The sequence below is a fragment of the Carcharodon carcharias genome, chromosome 10 (assembly GCF_017639515.1).
Source record: "Carcharodon carcharias isolate sCarCar2 chromosome 10, sCarCar2.pri, whole genome shotgun sequence".
Lineage (NCBI taxonomy): Eukaryota > Metazoa > Chordata > Chondrichthyes > Lamniformes > Lamnidae > Carcharodon > Carcharodon carcharias.
In genome coordinates, this window is record NC_054476.1 from 118,088,252 (window position 1) to 118,111,467 (window position 23,216).

Sequence of the window (23,216 nt, forward strand, 5' to 3'; positions counted from 1 at the left end):
CTGAAAACTGATGTGGTATAATTCACTTTACCAGTGATGTTGATGTCACACAATGAGATAGGCATGCAGAGATGAATCAGTCTTGTAGGCATTGGTACAGAAGTTGCCGCCGAAGCAATGTAGATGGGGCCAGTGGTTCGATCTGAATAGAGCCCCTTTTCTGTGAGGCTGCTTGTAGGATGGTAAACAGCAGCCCGAGATTTTTGCAGTACAACAAGGCAGTGTTACTGGTTACACAAGCTACAAGTCCATGTAACATGACTCCCACCTCCATGTTGTCTTTGACAAGGGTTCTGTACCCCTTGTCTGGGTCCCCAAGATGGTTAAATGTCTCAACCATTTAAGAATTGAAAGGAAGTTTGCAGAACCCTTTGTCCTAGTAGGCGAGTAGTCTGTGGTTGGTTAACCTTGATAATGAAATGCAGATGGCATTTGTTTAGTTCGTTGAATTTGGTCTGTGTAGCCCCCAGGGCATCATGTGTCATTTCATGAACAACGGCTGCAAGTTTCGGCATTACTGCCAGGTAACTCCTTTTGTTCGGGGGTCACAGACATATCTTCAGCCATTTTAAAAGGTTTTTGTCCAGTTTTTAAAGTTTTAGGAATAGCCATGAAGATATCTATATATATTTTTTAAAAATACACAGTGTAAGCTCTTAGTCCCCTCACATGCCTGCAGTTTATATTGTGATGACCAATCAGAAGACGTTATCCCCTTATCCAACCACTTTTACACACACCCTTCACTTCCCTGCCCTCACCTCTACTATTAATTGCATATTAATTGGTGGTTAATTATATTCAGGTACTGGATATTAAAATATTAAACGATGTGGTAGCAGAAAAGAATGAAGGTGCAGAAATGGTGGTAGTTGAGTGACTGGTAAAGTTGAATTAGAGGACAGGAATGAAAGCAGTTACAAGGTGCAGAATGTTTTTTGAATGCAACATAAATTGTGAAATGAGCTGTTTGTGGAAAGAAGAAAATTAAGAATTAATGTAAATGTATGGTAAAGGTTTTGAGATATATTTATGCATTAAGAAGGGAGATCTTGGGGTTTGAGAGTCTTAAGTTGTGGGAGTGGTAGTGGCAAAACATGGTGGTAAGTTGGTGCTAGGACATAGGAGTTGCAGAGCTTAGAGTTAGCTTCACAACAAGAGTGACAGGAAAGAGCTTGTGGGACATAGTAGCATTGACATTTCCAATATTCCTTCACCCTAGCACGTATGAAGAGGTGGGTGGTGAGCAGAGGGGCGTGAACTGCCTAGGTGCAGTCCTGGGCATGAACTGTCCCAGGATACATACAAAATGGGAAGATAGTATTGGTTTGCAGTTTGTTACCTCCAGACTTGGCTATTGCAATGTATGCCTAGCAGGCATCCCACATTCTATCCTCGGTAAACTTAAGGTCATCCAAAATTTGGCTGTCATTGTTTTAACTCGTACCGAGTCCTGGTCATCCATTACCACTGTGTTCAATGACCTAAAGTGGCTCCTGGTTAAGCAACAATTGTTTTCAAATCGCTCCATGGCCTTGCTCCCATCTCTGTAATCCCCTTTGGCCCTGTGACCCTCAAATATTTGAGCTTCAGCCTGTTGATAGAACGATTAAAATCAGAAACTACCTCTGACGGCCATGTCTTCAGCTGCTTAGGCTGTAAGCTATAGGATACCTCCATAACCCCTCGTCCTTTCTAACTTTTTCCTTGAAGGCGCCCCTTAAAACCTATTCTTTTTGGTCCAGTTTTTTGTCATCTGCCCTTATATCTCCTCAAGTGGCTCTGTGAAATTTTTAATATAATGCCTTTGTGAAATGATTTAAGACGTATTATGTTAAAGGCATTTTTGTAAATAGAAGTTGTTTGCTGTTGAAAGGGGCAGTCCTGACTTCTATGAGCAGGAAAGGAATGAGAGGATATGGTGGTAATGAGAAAGTGGTGCTCCGATTTGGGAAGAATGAGAAGAGTATTAGGCTGGAGTGTTGGAATAAGGGTGTTGAAATGTAGGATATTGTGAATGGTAGTGGTAAATTATGGAAATAGTGGGAGTGGGTTTCAAGGTCTAATGAGTGGTTGTCTTGAAGCACCATGGAGTGAGTAATGGGCTATGTTGATAAAGAGGGCTAAGCTATGTAGCAGCATTGGGCTGGATGTAATGTTTTGACAAAACTAGAAGCATAATTGCAGGATTTGGCAACACTTCTGATATATGTACAATGATGCTAGGACTGACCGTGGAATGTTAGACCATCAGAATGTGGTGGCTAGTGCTGGCTGTGAAAGGCTAATGTGAGGGAAATATGTGGGATATTGGTGAGGAAGAGGAAATAAAATCAGCAAAATTGGGAGGGTGGTGAGGGGATTGAGGTCTTGGGAGTGAAGAGAAATGGCAGCAATGATCATTGACTGGGGGAGACAGTTGGGTGATTGGTGGGCAGGGGTGTTGACAGCTGACACGAGAACTGACAAAAATGCATTCATCAAAGGCAGTAGAAGAAAACCAAAAGATGTAATGTGCCCAGCAGGTGGTGCCGTGGACTGTTGATGTGGCCTTGAGGGAGGCAGATGCATGTTGAAGGTAGCAGAAAGGCAGAGACATTGGAACAAAAACAAAAATTGCTGGAAAAACTCAACAAGCCTGACAGCGTCTGTGGAGAAGAAGACAGAGTTAACGTTTCGAGTCCGTATGACTCTTCATCAGAGACATTGGAGCTTGGGTGTAAAAAGAGAAAGGCATGGGTACTCAGTGTGAGTGGGTTATGTAAAAGGGCAAAGCATAGGCAAGCAAATTTAATATCAATTTTTTTAAACGAAGTTTGCATATCACTGGATTTATGAATTTATTCAAATTTATAAAAAATATCAGTTACATTGATTTTAGTGTTCAAAGGCCGAGTTGCCTCCCAGTATTTACATTGGGGGTGCTGCAAGATACAGCTGTTCGTGGTGCTGGTGTTTGAAACTGTTCATAGTATGAGAAGTAATCCTAATACATAATTGCAAATAAGCAGTTTACATTACAATATGGCACTCTGCTCTGTTGGCAGCTGTCAAATTCTGAGTTTGTCTGACATTTCTTATGATTTTATGATCTGCTTTTTGACCATGCAATCTTTTCTGTAGTTCAGTTTTATATATTTTAGCGAAGACTTCATTAGCTTACTGTTAGAAATATTGTGGATGTTAGAAATATTGAGGATGGTAAATATAACTCATTTGGCAAATAAGTGGTGAAATGATCTTTTGAGTTTTTCAATGTGCCAATGGAAAAACAGATGCAGGGCTTATAACTGAAGTCACAAGACCTATTATCTGGTGGTGCACCATGTTACTGCAATGATGTATTGTGACAGGACATTTTGTCTGATTCCTGGTCTGAGGGCCATTTGGAAGTATGTTGCTTTTCTAAGAGCGATAAAAGGGAATGCTTAGGGAACTCTCACACTTTGCTGACAACCAGTTCAGCAGAAGTAATATATCTTGGGGATATGGTATGGCCATTTTGCTTGATCTGGTTCTAGTGCGGGAGCATGAGTTTAAAAAAACTCGTCCAATGTTTATGCATAAGGACTATGGACATATGGGACTGGGAATCCTGCTGCCTATTTTGGCACTGAAAGGAGTATGGTGTAATCAAGAGTGAGAAGAGAGGTAAGAAAACATTCATTAAAAATGACTCACTTATTGTTATGTCGATTTTATTTTTGAGGGGGTAGTGGTGGGCAATTATATATTTGTGGGATGTGGGTGTCGCTGGCTAGGACAGCATCCCTAATTGCCCTTGAGAAGGTGATGATGAGCTGCTGCCTTGAACTGCTGCAGTCCATGCTTTTTATGCTGCAGTTAGTTCGATGACTGCAGTGAGAGCATATCAATACTGGTCCATTTGATACATTTCTTTCATAATACCATACTTGCACTTTTTATTGTAATCCTTCAATATATCAGGCTTTGCAAAGAATTTTAGATGTTATCAAGTGAAATATAACTAAGAAAATGAATATAGCTTTACTTGTGGAATATATTGAACTACCTCCTTTATTATTCATTGTGACGTAATAGGGCACTAAGGCTGCTTGACATTTTTCCACATACTTTCACTACCTTCTCTTTGTGGTGGTTATTGTGCTGATAGTTAATTGTATACCATTGGAGGTACATCATGTAATGCTTCTGTTCCTGCAGTTTTAGGCCTTTAAAAGAACCCAGAGTTTAAATGGAAAAGCTTTGCCAGTGTAGTACTGGCTGGCATTTTGAAACTTTGCCACTGGCTGTTACTCACACCTTATTGGTAAACACTTTTACAACATTTAAAAAAAACATTTTTAGGAAATGGGCATCACCAGCATAGCTGGCATTTATTGCCCATCCCCAGTTTCCCTTGAGAATGTTGTGGTGGGCCACATTGAATCACTGCGGTCATTGTGGTGAAGGTGCTCATACAATGTTAAATATAGAGATCCAGGATTTTCACTGGGCAACTAATGCTGTTCCTTCCAAATATGTCCAAGTGAAGAGTACATGGAAGGGAATTTGGCAGTGATGGCATCCCTAGGCACCTGCTGTCCCAGTCTGCTAATTGTGGAGATCAGAAGTTTGGAGGTGATACTGAAGAAGCTGCCGTGACTTGGTACAGTTTATCCTGTAGATAGTGCACACTGCAACCATGGTATATCTGTGGTTCAAGGGGAAATGTTTGGCACCAGATCAATCAAGCAGATTATTGTGTCACTGAACTTCATTAACCTTCGTTAGTGTTAATGCAGTAGCACAAAACCAGGCAAGTAGAGAATACTCCATCACACTCCTGACTTGTGCCTTGTAGGTGATAGAGAGGCTTTGGGAAATCAGGTGATGCTCCACTTACTGTAGAATACCCAGTCTCTTGAATTTTTGTAGTAGCTACACATACATGTGGGCCTAATTGAGTGTCTGCCCCTTACTGACCCCCAAGGTGTTGATGGTGAAGGACCCAATCCTACTGAATGTGGTTGGGTGCTTTCTTGTTGGAGATGGTCATGAATTGGCACTTGTAAATCCTGAATCTTTAATGAGAGAGAATCTTACCATCTTGCCATGACATTCAATAGCATTTCCATTGCTGAATCCCCATCAACACCCTGAGACAAGCCATATAAATACTTAGGTTACAAGAACAGGCCAGATGCTGTGAATTGTCCAGTGAGTAACACAGGTTCTGACAATATCTCCCAAGCCTTTTCACCTTTTTTAAGTCAGGCTTGTGATGGAATATTCCCCACTTGCCTGGATTAGTGCAGCTCTGTCAACACTCAAGACACTCAACATCACCCAGGACCAAGCAACATACTTGATTGGCACCCTATCCACCACCTGGCACACTGGCACAGTGCATACCATCTACGAGATGCGCTGCAGAAACCCACCAGGGCTCCTTCAAAAGTATCTTCCAAACTGGCAACCTGTATCACCTAGAAAAACCAGCAGCTCATGCAAACACCAGCATCAGGGAGATCCTTTCCAGGCCCCACACCATCCTGATTTGGAATTATGCCACTGTTCCTTCACTGTCACTGGATCAAATCCTGGAACTTCTTGCCGAACAGCACCTGGGACTCAGCAATTCACAAAGGTGATTTGCCACAACCACCTCAGGCAATTGGGAATGGACAATAAATGCGACTCTTGCCCCACATCCAATGAACGATTTTTAAAGAGGTTATTACCACTTAGTCAGCCCACGCCTGGATGCTGACTGAGTCTTGCAGCATGCAAACATGAACTGTTTCATTATCTGAGAAATTGAGAATGGAGCTGAGCAATTCGACCTTGCAATAGAAGGAAGGCTATTGATGAAAAAGCTAAAGAAGCTTGAGCCTAGGCTGCTGTCCTGAGGAATTCCTGCAGCAATATCCTGGACTGAGCCTCCAAGAGCCATTAACATCACCCTTTGTCACTCTGACTCTGAGTAATCTCTCTCATCCCATCAAATCCTTGGTGTTATACTCAATCAAATGCTGCCTTAATGTCAAGAGCAGTTAGTCTCACCTGCATTCAGCTCTTTATGTCCATGTTTGACCTGAGACTAATATGGTCTGGAGCCAAGTGGCCTCCATGGATCCCATGCTGAGCATTGGTGAGCAGGTTATTAGTGAGTAAGTACCACTTAATATTGTTTACAACTCTATTTCCATATCTATAGTGATGTTTGAGAATGGGTTGATGGGGCAGTAATTGACTGGGTCAGAATTGTCCTTCCTTTTGTGTACAGATCATATCTGGACAATTTTCCACATTCCATGTTAACTCTTGAGCAAAGGTTTACGGCATCACAGGTGAGATATTGTCAGAACGTGTGTCCTTTTCTGTGACCAATTTACTCGGATGTTTGTTCATCATTCTTGACATCTGCAATGGTGAGAACTGAAAAGGACCATTCACTTGGTACTTCTGTTGAAGAGAAAAAAACTGGGTGATATATGGCGAAAGAGCCATTGGCAAGTTTAGATTTACCAAGTGTTAATTGGTTGTAACTTTTCATCTGGTATTGAATTTCATTGGAAAATTCCACTATTAATCTGCCATTGATGGAGATATCTCTAAACAGGAAATGATTATATGTCCCTGTGTTTTGTTTGATCTCCTCGCCATCTCTCAGGAATAATTAAGTAACCTTTCCCACAGGCCTCTGCAATTTCCATAATCTCTAATTATTTGAAATCTTGTTGAACTCCTTGACAAATGTAATGAGTGGCTCTTTGGAGTAGCAGTCTATCTCTGAAGCATGTAGGTCCTTCTCTCATAGAATATTGAACTTTGCTACTCCATTAAAGCATAGGGCGTTTAACAGTTGTGCATACTTACTGGTAGCTATAGCCAAAACTCTACCATCACGAGAATTAGCTATTTGTATTGATGAGGCATTTGATAAGGTACTGCACATAAGGATACTTATTAAGGTAAGAGCCCATGGTGTTGGGGATAGTATATTGGCATGGATAGAGGATTGGCTAACTAATAGAAGACAGAGTTGGGATAAGGGGACATTTTCAGGATGGCAACCTGTAACTAGTGGAGTGCCACAGGGATCAGTGCTGGGGCCACAATTATTTACAAGATGCATTAATGACTTGGATGAGAGAAGTGTATGTACTATCGCCAAGTTTGTGGATGACAAAAAGAGATGGGAGTGCAAGTGTTGAGGATGACAGAGAGTCTACAGGGGTATATAGACAGGCTGTGAGTGGGCAAAAACTTGGCAGACGGAATATGATGTGGGAAAATGTGATGTTGTGCACTTTGGCAGCAAGAAAAGAGGAGCTGAGTATTTAAATGGAGAAAGACTGCAGAAAGCTGCAGCACAGAGGGATTTGAGGGCCCTTGTGCACGAATCCCAAAAAGCTAGCATACAAATTCAGCAGGTAATAGGGAAGGCAAATGGAATGTTTGCCTTTACTTCAAAGGGAATGGAGTATAAAAATAGGGAAGTCTTGCTAAAACTACACAAGGCCCGAGTTAGACCACACCTAGAATACTGTGAATAGTTTTCGTTCCCTTATCTAAGGAAAGATATACTAGCATTGGAGGCAGTCTAGAGAAGTTTAACTAGGTTGATCCCAGGTATGGAGGGATTTTCTTATGAGAAGATGTTGAGTAAGTTGGGTCTGTGCTCATTGGAGTTTAAAGGAATGAAAGGTGACCTTAGGGGCTTGACAGGGTAGATGCTGAGAGGTTGCTTCTCCTTGTGGGAGAGTCTAGGATCAGAGGGCATAATCTGAGTAATAGGTCGCCCATTTAAGACAGAGATGAGAAATTTCTTCTGAGGGTTGTGAATCTGTGGAATTCCACCGCAGAGGGCTGTAGAGGTTGGGTGATTAAGTATATTCAAGGCTGAGATAGACAGATTTTTAATCAGTTATGGGGAAAAGGCAGAAAAGTAGAGCTGAGCCATGATCTCATTGAATGGTGGAGCAGACTCGATGGGCTGAATGGCCTACTTTTGCTCCTATGTCTTATGGCCTACTATAATTGTGTTTTAACAGCATTCTAATAACATACCACATGTTGTATTGCTGCCCAGGTACATAACTGATGGTTATAAAAGAATTTCATCCCATTGATTGCTGTGGAGCACAGGTTGGATGGGCAATAGCTTCAACCTATCAACATGAAGTATATAATTATCATGGCTATGGTACATTTAAAGGCAAACCAGAATTAATATTTCAAAACGAAATTGTGTAGGAAATGGGAGTTTAGATTTTTACAAAATGTTTACATAATCCCATAGAACTATTTAGAGAAAAATCTAAGGTTAAGAAGTAATTAAAGTATAATTTATCCATTTTTTATTTTTATTTCTCTAGGTCATTTATCATTCATTTGGTGGAACGTCAAAAGGCCTTCATTTTAATAACCTGATAGTGGGGCTGGTCCTCCTGACAAGGGGAAGGGATGAAGAAAAAGCTAAGTGTAAGTACTCCATAACCATCATTATTATTATATGTTTAATGAAAATGTCAATTCACAGATTAAAAACTATGGTAAAGATTGTACTCTATTGGAATTGCTCCCTGATATAATGCAAAAGTTCATTGTTTTCATAAGCAGTGTTGGAATGCATGTAGCATTCAAACAAGATGAACTAATAGTGCAAATAGAGATAAACAAGTGTGATCTAGTAGCCATTACAGTGACATGGCTACAGAATGAGAGATTGAGACCTGAATATTGAAGGGTATGAAGGAAGTTAGTAAAGGTGGAGCGGTTGCTCTGTTAATTAAAGACAACATTACACAATAGAGAGGAATGGCCTAAGTGCAGGAAACCAGGATATTGAAGCGGTTTGGGTAGAGATGAGGAATGATAAAGGCAAGAAGTCACTTATGGGAGTGGTGTACAGGCCCCATAACAGTAATATCACAGGATGGGGTATCAAAGAAGAAATAGTGGGAGCTTGTCAGAAAGGTGTGATGGTTATCATGGGGGATTTTAATCTACATATAGATTGGAACAACCAGATGGGCAGAGATAGCATAGATGACAAATTCATAGAATGTTTTGGGGATAATTTCTTAGGTCACCATGTGGACTGCAGTGGTTCAAGGAGGCAGCTTGCTGCCACTTTCAAGGGCAACTAGGGATGGGCAAAAAATGCTGTCCCTACCAGGGAAGCCCACATACCATGATGGATAAAAATAAATAAATCACCATGTTCTGGAGCCACCCAGGGAGCAGGCTAACTGGACCTGGTATTGTGCAATGAGCTAAGATTAATGAATGACCTCGTAGTGAAGGCACCCGAGGTAGCAGCGATCATAATATCATTGAATTTTACGCTCGGTTTGAGGAAGAGAAGACTGGGTCTAACACTAGTATTTTAAACTTAAATAAGGGCAATTACAAGGGCATGAAAGCAGAGCTAGTGAAAGTGAACTGGCAATTTAGGTTAGGGGATAGGTCAATAGAGATCCAGTAGCAGACATTTAAGGGGATATTTCAGAATACACAATGGATACATTCCAACAAAGAAAAATTCCAAGGGGAGGATCCATCATCTGTGGTTAACTAAAAAAGCTAAAGATAGTATCAAACTAAAGAAAAAGCATATAATTGTGCAAAGATAACTGGTAGGTCAAAAGATTGGCTAGAATATAAACAACAGCAAAGAATGTCCAAAAGATTAAAAAGGAGTGAAATATTAGAGTACAAGAGAAAACTAGTTAGAAATATAAAGACAGTTTCTATATGTATTTAAAAAAGAAAAGAGTTAACAAAGTGAGCATTGATCCTATAGAAAGTAAGCCTGAGCGACTAATAATGGAAAATGAGATGGCAAATGAATTGAGTAGATATTTTGCATTGGTCTTCAACTATAGAGGATAAGTGACTTCCCAGAAATAGATGTAAATCAGGAATTGGAAGGGATGGAGTAACTCAAGAAAATTACAATCACCAGGAAGTGTAACTTGTCAATCCGCAGTTCCAACAATTTGCTAAGTTCCGGGTTCTGATGGATTTCATCCTCGGGTTTTAAAAGAAGTGACTCGTGAGATATTTGATACATTGGTTTTAATTTTCCAAAATTCAGCAGATTCGAGGAAGGTCCCATTAGATTGGAAAATAGCTAATGTAACTCCTTTATTCAAAAAGGGAGGGAGACAAAGCGGGAAACTATCAGCCAGTTAGTTTAATATCTGCCATAAGATGTTATTGCCCCGTTATAACATCTTCAATAATAGCTTCTAAGATAACTTCAAGGTAATCAAGCAGAGTCAACATGGTTTTGTGAAAGGAAAATCATGTTTAACTAATTTATTGGAGTTCTTTGAAGAAGTAACAGGTGCTGTGGATAAAGGGAAGAATTGGTGGATGTGCTGTACTTAGTTTTTCAGAAGACATTTGATAAGGTCCGTCATCGAAGGTTATTGTAAAAAATAAAAACTCATGTAGGGGGTAACATATTAGCCTGGATAGAAGATTGTCCAGCTAACAGGAAACAGAAGGCATAAATGGCTCATTTTCTGGTTGGCAGGATGTGACAAGTGGTGTGCCACAAGGATCAGTGCTGGGGCCTGAACTGTTTACAATTCATATAAATGATTAGGATGAAGAGACTAATGGTATTATTGCTAAGTTTGCTGATAATACAAAGGTAGCTAGGAAAGTAAGTTGTGAAGAGGACTTGAGGCTACAAAAAGATATAGTAGGTTAGGTGAGTGGGCAAAGATCTGGCAAATGGAGTATAATGTAGGAAAATGTGAGGATGTCCATTTTGGCAGGACGAATAAAAAAGAGGTATATTGTCTAAATGGTGAGAGATTGCAGAGCTCTTAGATGCAGAGGGATCTGAGTGGCCTAGTGCATGAATTGCAAAAGGTTAGTATGCAGGTGCAGAAAGTAATTAGCAACGCTAATGGATGTTCTTTGTTGCAAGAGGGATTGAATACAAGAATAGAGGGGTTATGTTTCAGTTATACAGGGCATTGATGAGACCACATCTGGAGTACTGTGTACAGTATTGGTTTCCTTAATTTAGGAAAGATGTAAATGCATTAGGAGCAGTTCAGCGATGGTTTATTAGATTAGTACCTGGAATGGGCAGGTTATCTTATGAGGAAAGGTTGCACAGCCTAGGCTTGTAGCGCTGGAGTTTACAAGAGGTGACTTGATTGAAACGTTTAAGATCTTGAGGGGACTTGACAGGGTGAATGTGGAAAGGATGTTCTCTCGAGAGAATCTAAAACTCGGGGGCACCGTTTCAAAATGAGGGGATGCCCATTTAAGACAGAGATGAGGAAATTTTTTCTGAAGGTTGTGAAACTTCAAAATTTCCTTCCTCAAAAGGTGGTTGCGGCAGAGCCCTTGAATATCCTTCAAGGCAGAGGTAGATAGATTCTTGATAAGTAAGGTATTGAAAGGTTATTGGGGATAGGCAGGAATATGAGGTTAAAATCAGATCAGCCATGATCTTATTGAATGGCGGAGCAGGCTTCAGGGGCCAAGTGACCTACTCCTCCTAATTGATATGTTCGTATGAATTTGGTGCTTAAAAAAAACTTGAATGTTCAGGGTGACTTTGGGTTAAGATGAATAGACTATAAATCTTTTACAGTGATAAATAACCATCCATCACTATGCAGCTTTCAATGTCCATCTTTCATACTTACACAGTCAGCTCCAAATGTGCCAGTTGTACTCTCTGTAATAAGTTGGGAAATGATCTTGCAAAAGGATTGCATTATGCGTTACTCCAGTTGTCTCTGGAGGCTCAGAGTTTGGTTCTACTATGGAACTCAAAAACATGCCTTATTGAAGGCCAGATAATCTAATTGAAATAGACAATCGAATTTGGCACAATAACGCCCAAGTTCTAAAATGGCATGTTTAAAGGATCAAGAATTTGTCAACATTTTGGAAAGCCTGTAATTTAAAGATATCCAGCAATAAGAAGCAGTTTAACCACTGGTGTTTCCCAATAATTTTAAGTGAATAAATACTACTTGATTAAAGACTCTCTTCCAATTCGGGGAGCCCATTTGCTATTTTTACTTGTCACCTGGGGTGAGCACATGGTGGAGTGTGGTGGTATTCTATGGTGGCCTCATGAAGTGTGCTTTGAAAGTGTTGCCTACTTGGAATTTTAATTTTTCCAAAATATTTTTCATCAATTTTTTTAACCCATGGAGAGGGTTTCTTTCATTCTCACTTTAGTATGAAAGGTCTGCAATCCATACATGTTGGTGGTCAACCTCATTTCTCTGTCTTGTGAAACATTGTATCTGAGCCTATTTTTAATCACTGGAAAGCATAAAGTTTCATGTTATCCACTTATCATTCCATTCAATGAAACTCAGTATATCTGTATGGAGTATCAGTTCTCTTTGCAGATAGAGCAAGGAGATATCCACCAATATAGGTAGCTAATTATTTCATTGTAAATCGAAACTTTAAATAGTTAATTTCCAAAAAGTATCAGTAAATTACGTTGAGGGGTATGCCAAATTATCTTTCTGGCAGGGTTGCTCCACTGGGAACATTGGAACTCATTAACCATAGGAGTTTACAGCACAGCAGGAGGCAATGTGGCCCATCATGTCTGTGCTGGCTTTTCACTAGAGCATTCCAATGCTAATTCCCCAGTGCTAACCCATGACCTTGTTTCAGTATTTATCCAATATCCATTAAGCTGCAAAAATCTTTGCCTTAACTGTTTCCTCTGAGGCATTTTATGCTGCAACAATGGTAAATAAATACCTCCTAACCATTCCTTCACTCCCTTAGTGATAATTTTAAGTTGCCCATCCCTCATCATTGATTACCCCAAGCAGAGGGAATGTCTTTCCCTATTCACTCCCAACAAAAACATTTTGATAAGTTTTAAAAACCTTTACTAAATCACTTCTACTAGCCTTCTCTACTTCAGAGGAAATAGCCCCAGAAATGCAAGTTTCTCCTTAAATTATCTTCCCATCTAAACCTAAAATAGACCCTTCCTTCCCCTTCGAAAGAATTATGCATTTGAAGCTCTCACTTCCTCTCTTCACCGGAATCCTTCAGTGTCTTTACTTGAAGGAGGAAACATTTCACAATCTCAGGATGTCACAAAGTGCTTTATAGTTAGTTCAATACTTTAAGTGTAGTTGCTGTTATATTGCAGGAAATGCAGGTATATTCCTTTATTTGTTTTTTTCTCTTGAAATTTATATTACCACACACTTAATCATGTTAATTGCATCTGCAACTTGTCTGCCCATTCTGTCAACCTGACTGTCTAACTGAAGCTTTTTATAAACAGTCCTTACTGTTAGCCAAACCTCCCTCATGTGTCATCATATTTCGAGGAGTGCTCCTTCTGTCCAAGTGTAAATTAGCTGTATAAACTAAGAACAGATGTGGACCCTTGGCATTGCACCATTTTGAATTCTTCTTTACTCTGAACAACACCCATATTTCATGAATGTCAACAAATTTTGTATCCATTTCTTGAAAAGTTATCTTTTTTTCTCTAGTAAGCCTCGTCATATTATCAAAATCCATACACTAGGCATCTATTGCATCCCCTTACCTAATTGGCTCCTCCTTCAAATAAAAGTGCATAAATTTATGAAACAAGGCGTTCTTTTAAATCTGGCAAAAAGCCCTTGAACAACATGCATATTTCTAAATCTACCTCCACTTTAAAAATATTCAATGACTCCGCCTCCTCCACCTTCTGAGACAGTGTGTTCCAAAGTCACACAATCCTCTGAGAAAAAAAATTCTCCTCACCTCAGCCCTAAAAGGGCGACTACTAATTTTAAAACAGTGCCTCCACATTCTGGTTTCACCCACAAGAGGAAATATTCTTTCCACGTTCACCTTGTCAAGGCTGTTCAGGATCTCCTATACTTAAATCACCCCATGTTCTTCTAAACTCCTGTGGAAACGAGCGCAGCTTGTCAAAACTTTCCTCATAAGACAACCCACTCATTCCAGGTATCAATCTAGTAAACCATCTATGAACTGCTTCCAAAGCATTTATATCCTCCTTTAAATAGAACAAAACTGCACAGTATTTGAGATATGGGCTCACCAATGCACTGTATAACTGTTATGACACAACAGTTGGTAAAGCTGAGTTATTTAAAAAACCCAGAGGGAAACTTTAAACAACTTTCATAACCTATAGATATAAAAACAAAAAAACTGCGGATGCTGGAAATCCAAAACAAAAACAGAATTACCTGGAAAAACTCAGCAGGTCCGGCAGCATCGGCGGAGAAGAAAAGAGTTGACGTTTCGAGTCCTCATGACCCTTCGACAGAACTTGAGTTCGAGTCCAGGAAAGAGCTGAAATATAAGCTGGTTTAAGGTGTGTGTGTGGGGGGCGGAGAGATAGAGAGACAGAGAGGTGGAGGGGGTTGGTGTGGTTGTAGCGACAAACAAGCAGTGATAGAAGCAGATCATCAAAAGATGTCAACAACAATACTACAATAGAACACATAGGTGTTAAAGTTAAAGTTGGTGATATTATCTAAACGAATGTGCTAATTAAGAATGGATGGTAGGGCACTCAAGGTATAGCTCTAGTGGGTTTTTTTTTTTATTTTATATAATGGAAATAGGTGGGAAAAGGAAAATCTTTATAATTTATTGGGAAAAAAAAAAAAAGAAGGGGGAAACAGAAAGGGGGTGGGGATGGGGGAGGGGACTCACGACCTAAAGTTGTTGAATTCAATATTCAGTCCGGAAGGCTGTAAAGTCCCTAGTCGGAAGATGAGGTGTTGTTCCTCCAGTTTGCGTTGGGCTTCACTGGAACAATGCAGCAAGCCAAGGACAGACATGTGGGCAAGAGAGCAGGGTGGAGTGTTAAAATGGCAAGCGACAGGGAGGTTTGGGTCATTCTTGCGGACAGACCGCAGGTGTTCTGCAAAGCGGTCGCCCAGTTTACGTTTGGTCTCTCCAATGTAGAGGAGACCACATTGGGAGCAACGAATGCAGTAGACTAAGTTGGGGGAAATGCAAGTGAAATGCTGCTTCACTTGAAAGGAGTGTTTGGGTCCTTGGACGGTGAGGAGAGAGGAAGTGAAGGGGCAGGTGTTGCATCTTTTGCGTGGGCAAGGGGTTGTGCCATAGGAGGGGGTTGAGGAGTAGGGGGTGATGGAGGAGTGGACCAGGGTGTCCCGGAGGGAGCGATCCCTACGGAATGCCGATAAGGGGGGTGAAGGGAAGATGTGTTTGGTAGTGGCATCATGCTGGAGTTGGCGGAAATGGCGGAGGATGATCCTTTGAATGCGGAGGCTGGTGGGGTGATAAGTGAGGACAAGGGGGACCCTATCATGTTTCTGGGAGGGAGGAGAAGGAGTGAGGGCGGATGCGCGGGAGATGGGCCGGACACGGTTGAGGGCCCTGTCAACGACCGTGGGTGGAAAACCTCGGTTAAGGAAGAAGGAGGACATGTCAGAGGAACTGTTTTTGAATGTAGCATCATCGGAACAGATGCGACGGAGGCGAAGGAACTGAGAGAATGGGATGGAGTCCTTACAGGAAGTGGGGTGTGAGGAGCTGTAGTCGAGATAGCTGTGGGTGTCGGTGGGTTTGTAATGGATATTGGTGGACAGTCTATCACCAGAGATTGAGACAGAGAGGTCAAGGAAGGGAAGGGAAGTGTCAGAGATGGACCACGTGAAAATGATGGAGGGGTGGAGATTGGAAGCAAAATTAATAAATTTTTCCAAGTCCTGACGAGAGCATGAAGCAGCACCGAAATAATCATCGATGTACCGGAGAAAGAGTTGTGGAAGGGGGCCGGAGTAGGACTGCAACAAGGAATGTTCCACATACCCCATAAAGAGACAGGCATAGCTGGGGCCCATGCGGGTACCCATAGCCACACCTTTTATTTGGAGGAAGTGAGAGGAGTTGAAGGAGAAATTGTTCAGCGTGAGAACAAGTTCAGCCAGACGGAGGAGAGTAGTGGTGGATGGGGATTGTTCGGGCCTCTGTTCGAGGAAGAAGCTAAGGGCCCTCAGACCATCCTGGTGGGGGATGGAGGTGTAGAGGGATTGGACGTCCATGGTGAAGAGGAAGCGGTAGGGGCCAGGGAACTGGAAATTGTTGATGTGACGTAAGGTGTCAGAGGAATCACGGATGTAGGTGGGAAGGGACTGGACAAGGGGAGAGAGAAGGGAGTCAAGATAACGAGAAATGAGTTCTGTGGGGCAGGAGCAAGCTGAGACGATCGGTCTACCGGGGCAGTTCTGTTTGTGGATTTTGGGTAGGAGATAGAAGCGGGCCGTCCGAGGTTGGGCAACTAGTTGCCCAACCTCGGACGGCCCGCTTCTATCTCCTACCCAAAATCCACAAACAGAACTGCCCCGGTAGACCGATCGTCTCAGCTTGCTCCTGCCCCACAGAACTCATTTCTCGTTATCTTGACTCCCTTCTCTCTCCCCTTGTCCAGTCCCTTCCCACCTACATCCGTGATTCCTCTGACACCTTACGTCACATCAACAATTTCCAGTTCCCTGGCCCCTACCGCTTCCTCTTCACCATGGACGTCCAATCCCTCTACACCTCCATCCCCCACCAGGATGGTCTGAGGGCCCTTAGCTTCTTCCTCGAACAGAGGCCCGAACAATCCCCATCCACCACTACTCTCCTCCGTCTGGCTGAACTTGTTCTCACGCTGAACAATTTCTCCTTCAACTCCTCTCACTTCCTCCAAATAAAAGGTGTGGCTATGGGTACCCGCATGGGCCCCAGCTATGCCTGTCTCTTTATGGGGTATGTGGAACATTCCTTGTTGCAGTCCTACTCCGGCCCCCTTCCACAACTCTTTCTCCGGTACATCGATGATTATTTCGGTGCTGCTTCATGCTCTCGTCAGGACTTGGAAAAATTTATTAATTTTGCTTCCAATCTCCACCCCTCCATCATTTTCACGTGGTCCATCTCTGACACTTCCCTTCCCTTCCTTGACCTCTCTGTCTCAATCTCTGGTGATAGACTGTCCACCAATATCCATTACAAACCCACCGACACCCACAGCTATCTCGACTACAGCTCCTCACACCCCACTTCCTGTAAGGACTCCATCCCATTCTCTCAGTTCCTTCGCCTCCGTCGCATCTGTTCCGATGATGCTACATTCAAAAACAGTTCCTCTGACATGTCCTCCTTCTTCCTTAACCGAGGTTTTCCACCCACGGTCGTTGACAGGGCCCTCAACCGTGTCCGGCCCATCTCCCGCGCATCCGCCCTCACTCCTTCTCCTCCCTCCCAGAAACATGATAGGGTCCCCCTTGTCCTCACTTATCACCCCACCAGCCTCCGCATTCAAAGGATCATCCTCCGCCATTTCCGCCAACTCCAGCATGATGCCACTACCAAACACATCTTCCCTTCACCCCCCTTATCGGCATTCCGTAGGGATCGCTCCCTCCGGGACACCCTGGTCCACTCCTCCATCACCCCCTACTCCTCAACCCCCTCCTATGGCACAACCCCTTGCCCACGCAAAAGATGCAACACCTGCCCCTTCACTTCCTCTCTCCTCACCGTCCAAGGACCCAAACACTCCTTTCAAGTGAAGCAGCATTTCACTTGCATTTCCCCCAACTTAGTCTACTGCATTCGTTGCTCCCAATGTGGTCTCCTCTACATTGGAGAGACCAAACGTAAACTGGGCGACCGCTTTGCAGAACACCTGCGGTCTGTCCGCAAGAATGACCCAAACCTCCCTGTCGCTTGCCATTTTAACACTCCACCCTGCTCTCTTGCCCACATGTCTGTCCTTGGCTTGCTGCATTGTTCCAGTGAAGCCCAACGCAAACTGGAGGAACAACACCTCATCTTCCGACTAGGGACTTTACAGCCTTCCGGACTGAATATTGAATTCAACAACTTTAGGTCGTGAGTCCCCTCCCCCATCCCCACCCCCTTTCTGTTTCCCCCTTCTTTTTTTTTTTTCCCAATAAATTATAAAGATTTTCCTTTTCCCACCTATTTCCATTATATAAAATAAAAAAAAAAACCCACTAGAGCTATACCTTGAGTGCCCTACCATCCATTCTTAATTAGCACATTCGTTTAGATAATATCACCAACTTTAACTTTAACACCTATGTGTTCTATTGTAGTATTGTTGTTGACATCTTTTGATGATCTGCTTCTATCACTGCTTGTTTGTCGCTACAACCACACCAACCCCCTCCACCTCTCTGTCTCTCTATCTCTCCGCCCCCCACACACACACCTTAAACCAGCTTATATTTCAGCTCTTTCCTGGACTCGAACTCAAGTTCTGTCGAAGGGTCATGAGGACTCGAAACGTCAACTCTTTTCTTCTCCGCCGATGCTGCCGGACCTGCTGAGTTTTTCCAGGTAATTCTGTTTTTGTTTTTTCATAACCTATATTTTCAATTGGCATGTTTGAGATGCAACTCTGAATTTCAGCATAAAACTACCTGTTCTCGAGGGGTTTTTATATCAAATTACATGAGACATTTATTAATTTACACAAGTTAACCATATACACATGGTTACAAATTACTACTATCATAACTTTAACAAATTCTCAAACAAATCCCCACTAAGGCAACAGCAACCCTTAGACTTTTAGCAGACCCCAGGCAAAGCATTTTCACCTTACAAATTCAAAATGAGGTTCATTTCACTCTGTTCCTTTACAGACACAGTGGTAGGCTTTGATGTTATATACCTTTGCTCTGCACACACACAACTGCTGCCTGTTATAAAAACAAAAAAACTGGGGATGCTGGAAATCCAAAATAAAACCAAAATTACCTGGAAAAACTCAGCAGGTCTGGCAGCATCGGCGGAGAAGAAAAGAGTTGACGTTTCGAGTCCTCATGACCCTTCGACAGAACTTGAGTTCGAGTCCAAGAAAGCGTTGAAATATAAGCTGGTTTAAGGTGTGTGTGTGGGGGGCGGAGAGAGAGAGAGGTGGAGTGGGGGTGTGGTTGTAGGGACAAACAAGCAGTGATAGAAGCAGATCATCAAAAGATGTCAACAACAATAGTACAAAAGAACACATAGGTGTTAAAGTTGGTGATATTATCTAAACGAATGTGCTAATTAAGAATGGATGGTAGGGCACTCAAGGTATAGCTCTAGTGGGGGTGGGGAGAGCATAAAAGATGTAAAAAAAAAATAAATTTTTTTTTTATATTTTGGAAATAGGTGGGAAAAGGAAAATCTATATAACTTATTGGAAAAAAAAGAAAAGGAAGGGGGAAACAGAAAGGGGGTGGGGATGGGGGAGGGGGCTCACGACCTGAAGTTGTTGAATTCAATATTCAGTCCAGATGGCTGTAAAGTGCCTAGTCGGAAGATGAGGTGTTGTTCCTCCAGTTTGCGTTGAGCTTCACTGGAACAATGCAGCAAGCCAAGGACAGACATGTGGGCAAGAGAGCAGGGTGGAGTGTTAAAATGGCAAGCGACAGGGAGGTTTGGGTCATTCTTGCGGACAGACCGCAGGTGTTCTGCAAAGTGGTCGCCCAGTTTACGTTTGGTCTCTCCAATGTAGAGGAGACCACATTGGGAGCAACGAATGCAGTAGACTAAGTTGGGGGAAATGCAAGTGAAATGCTGCTTCACTTGAAAGGAGTGTTTGGGTCCTTGGACGGTGAGGAGAGAGGAAGTGAAGGGGCAGGTGTTGCATCTTTTGCGTGGGCTTGGGGTGGTGCCATAGGAGGGGGTTGAGGAGTAGGGAGTGATGGAGGAGTGGACCAGGGTGTCCCGGAGGGAGCGATCCCTACGGAATGCTGATAGGAGGGGTGAAGGGAAGATGTGTTTGGTGGTGGCATCATGCTGGAGTTGGCGGAAATGGCGGAGGATGATCCTTTGAATGCAGAGGCTGGTGGGGTGATAAGTGAGGACAAGGGGGACCCTATCATGTTTCTGGGAGGGAGGAGCTGCCTGTTATACCCAGCACATCTCATTGAATGTAAATTCTCATTGTATCACCAGACCCTTTGAACTCCACCTCTTCTAACAATAAAATCCCTTCCATAATAACAATGTTATTAGTAATGTAATATGAGCAAGGTGCCAGATTTCATTCCCCTTGAATCTTCTATTCAACAAAATGCAAATACACGCTACCCCTCTTACATCTCAAAACTACTATATGTCAAAGCTCCCAGACTAGCTGTCTTTAATCCAGTTAAGACATGCGCAGACACACCCACAGACTAAACCTCCATTTTAAAAAAAATAATGTCCAACATTGTATACATCAACAGCTTCATGACAATAACTGAAGCATAGCATCCTTAACTTTTATGTTCAACTCCTCTCGTAATAAAGGATAGCATTCCATTAGCCTTAATAACTTGCTGTAGCTGCATACTAACTTTTTGTGACTTGTACACGAGAATACTTAGATTGTTTTGCACCTCGGATTTCTGCAGCTGATTTTTGTTTAAGTAATACTCTGCTTTTGTTATTCTTCCTGCCAAAGTGAACAACTGCACCTTTTCCCACATTATACTCCATCTGCCAGATTTTTGCCCACTCACTCAACTTGTCTATATCTGTGCAATTTTCTATGTCCTCTTCACAACATTCTTTCCTACCTATCTTTGTGCCACCTGCAAATTTGCCTTCACTCCCCTCATCTAAGTCATTGATATAAATTGTAAAAAGTTGAGGTCCAGGCATAGTCCCTTACGGGACTCCACGTCAGATTCTGCCAATCAGAAGGTTCATTTATGCATAGTCTGTTTCCTGCCAGCCAGCCAATCTTCTGTCCTTACTGATATGTTACCCCTTACACCATGAACTTTTCCACAATAACCTTTGACGTAGCACCTTATCAAATGCCTTCTGGAATTCCAAGTACTGCGTGTCTACATGCTCCCCTTTATCCACAGTGCATGTTACTGCTTCAAAAAAACTCCAATAAATTGGTTAAACATGATTTCTCTTTCACAAAACCATGCTGACTCTTCCCAATTACCTTGAGTTTCTCTAAGTGTCCAACTATAACTTCAATGATTGATTCTGACACCTTCCCCATGACGGATGTCAAGCTAACTGGCCTGTAGTTTCCTGTTTTCTGCCTCCCTCCCTTCTTGAATAGAGGGGTTATATTTTCTACTTTCCAGTCTGATGGAACCTTTCCAGAATCTAGTAAATTTTGGAAAATTAACACTAATGCATCCACTACCTCATTAGCCACCTCTTTTAAGACCTTAGGGTGAAGTCCATCAGAATTTCTTTTTCCCGATTAACCTTTTAGTCATTCTCTGACATTCTTTATATTCTGACCAATCATCTGACCTGCCACTCATCTTTGTGCTTTTTCCTTAAGTTTGATACTTTCCTTAACTTCTTTAGTTAATCGCGGGTGATGGGCCCTCCCATTAGAATTTTTCTTTATGGTAGGAATATACTTATTCTGACTATTTTGAAATATCCCCTTAAATGTCTGCTACTGCTTCTCTATTGATCTATCCCCTAGTCTAGTATCCCAGTTCACTTCAGCTAGCCCAGCTTTCATGCCAACATAGTTGTCTTTATTTAAGTTTAAAATGCTAATCTGAAACCCACTCTTCTCCCTTTCAAACTGGATATAAAATTCAATCATATTGTGGTTGCTGCTACTGAGTGGTGCCTTAACTGAGTTCATTAATTAATCCTGTCATATTACACAATACTAAGTCTAATATAACCTGTTCTCTGGTTGGTTCGAGAGCATGTTGCCCTAAGAAACTATCTTGAAAGCATTATATGAACTCCTCATCCAGCCTACTACTGCCAATCTGATTTTTCTAGTTTTTATGTAGATTAAAATCACCCATGATTATTGCTGTCTTTTATCACAAGCACTCAATATTTCTTCTTGTCTGCTTTATCCTACATTTTGGCTACTGTTAGGGATCCTGTAGACCACTACCACTAGTGACTTCTTTCCCCTACTATTCCTCATCTCACCCACACCCTGATCTCCTGAACCAAGGTCATCTCTAACTATTGCACCAATGCCATACTTGATCAACAGTGCTACCCCTCCACCTTTCTATATTTGAATGTCATATACCCCTCAATATTCAGGACCCAATCCTTGTCCTCCTGCAGTCATATCTCCGTAATAGCTATCAGATCATATTTATTTATTTCCATGTGCGCTATCAATTCACTTACTTTGTTCTGAATGTTACGTGCATTCAGATACAGAGCCTTTAGTTTTGTCTTTTTGTTATCTTTGTAACATCTAGTCTTCACTATTGATGTATTCTTAGGTTTATTCTCTCTGCCCCTTCCTGCTATTCTATGACCCACATTTCCCACATTATTATTATTATGGTCTCCTGCCTTGAATCTATGCCTTGATTTGCTATATCTACCCAAATTGATTACTCTTTTTAGAAAATTTGTTATGCTTAATTATTTGTATCCACGATTACTGATTTAAAATGGGAACAGCTTTGAAATTATTCCAGGAAAATTAAAATAGCTAAAGAAAATGATTACAAATTTTAAAAGTTGAGAAAATAAATTAATGAACCACAACAGCTGCTTTGTTACTTTTCTTCCAGCAGATGAAAGCTTCAACTATGTTTCTCTGCTCCTAGTGAGTAAATGCTTCAACAATATCTAGCATTAGAATGTTCAAATATACCATCAACTAATCATTCAATTACCCAAGGTGGCCATTCCCATTGATTGCAAATTCTATTTCCTCAGCTCTATCAGGCTTTGATACTCAATTGAGTTTCTTTTACCAACCCTCGGTTTTCTCCTATCCTCGAATGCAGTACTCGTCTCTACCCCTGTGGTCAAAGTCTCTAATATTTTATACCCTTTATCAGGAGATGGCGTCAGTTTATTATAATGACAGGGATCCTATGAAGTTTCTTTTTAAAAGCACAGTGCCCAATTGTATTCCATCCTCTTGGCTTAAACCATGATTTGAATTCACCCAGAAAACTGCCCATCTTTCTTTCGCTTTCTGCAGTAATCTTCCGTTATGTTAAGCCTCTTACAGCTAAATTTCCAGAAAAGGATGTTTGTATTTTATTAGAGCAATGTGCTTCATCTTATCTCAATCCAAGGCCTATTCTTCATAAAGAGCTAGAGTTTCTTGCTGGCCTGAGTTATCTGTCGTTTATCTCAATAGTATTTGTTTTCATCTCTTGGTTTGGCAAGTTCAGTGAGTATGATTTTAACTAACTGACAAAGAAACTTTTCTTCCATCAGCACTATTTCTAGCTTCCCAAGACACGCTG

General features: G+C 41.8%; 1 protein-coding gene across 2 annotated transcripts in view; it reads left to right on the forward strand.

Moving 5' to 3' along the window:
* Window positions 1-23,216, forward strand: part of usp32 (ubiquitin specific peptidase 32) — a 259,887-nt gene that overhangs the window by 82,649 nt on the left and 154,022 nt on the right. For both annotated transcript variants that reach the window (XM_041197547.1, XM_041197548.1), the window contains exon 3: window positions 8,346-8,451. In XM_041197547.1, coding sequence (XP_041053481.1) covers window positions 8,346-8,451 — 106 coding nt within the window. The remainder of the gene's footprint in view (window positions 1-8,345; window positions 8,452-23,216) is intronic.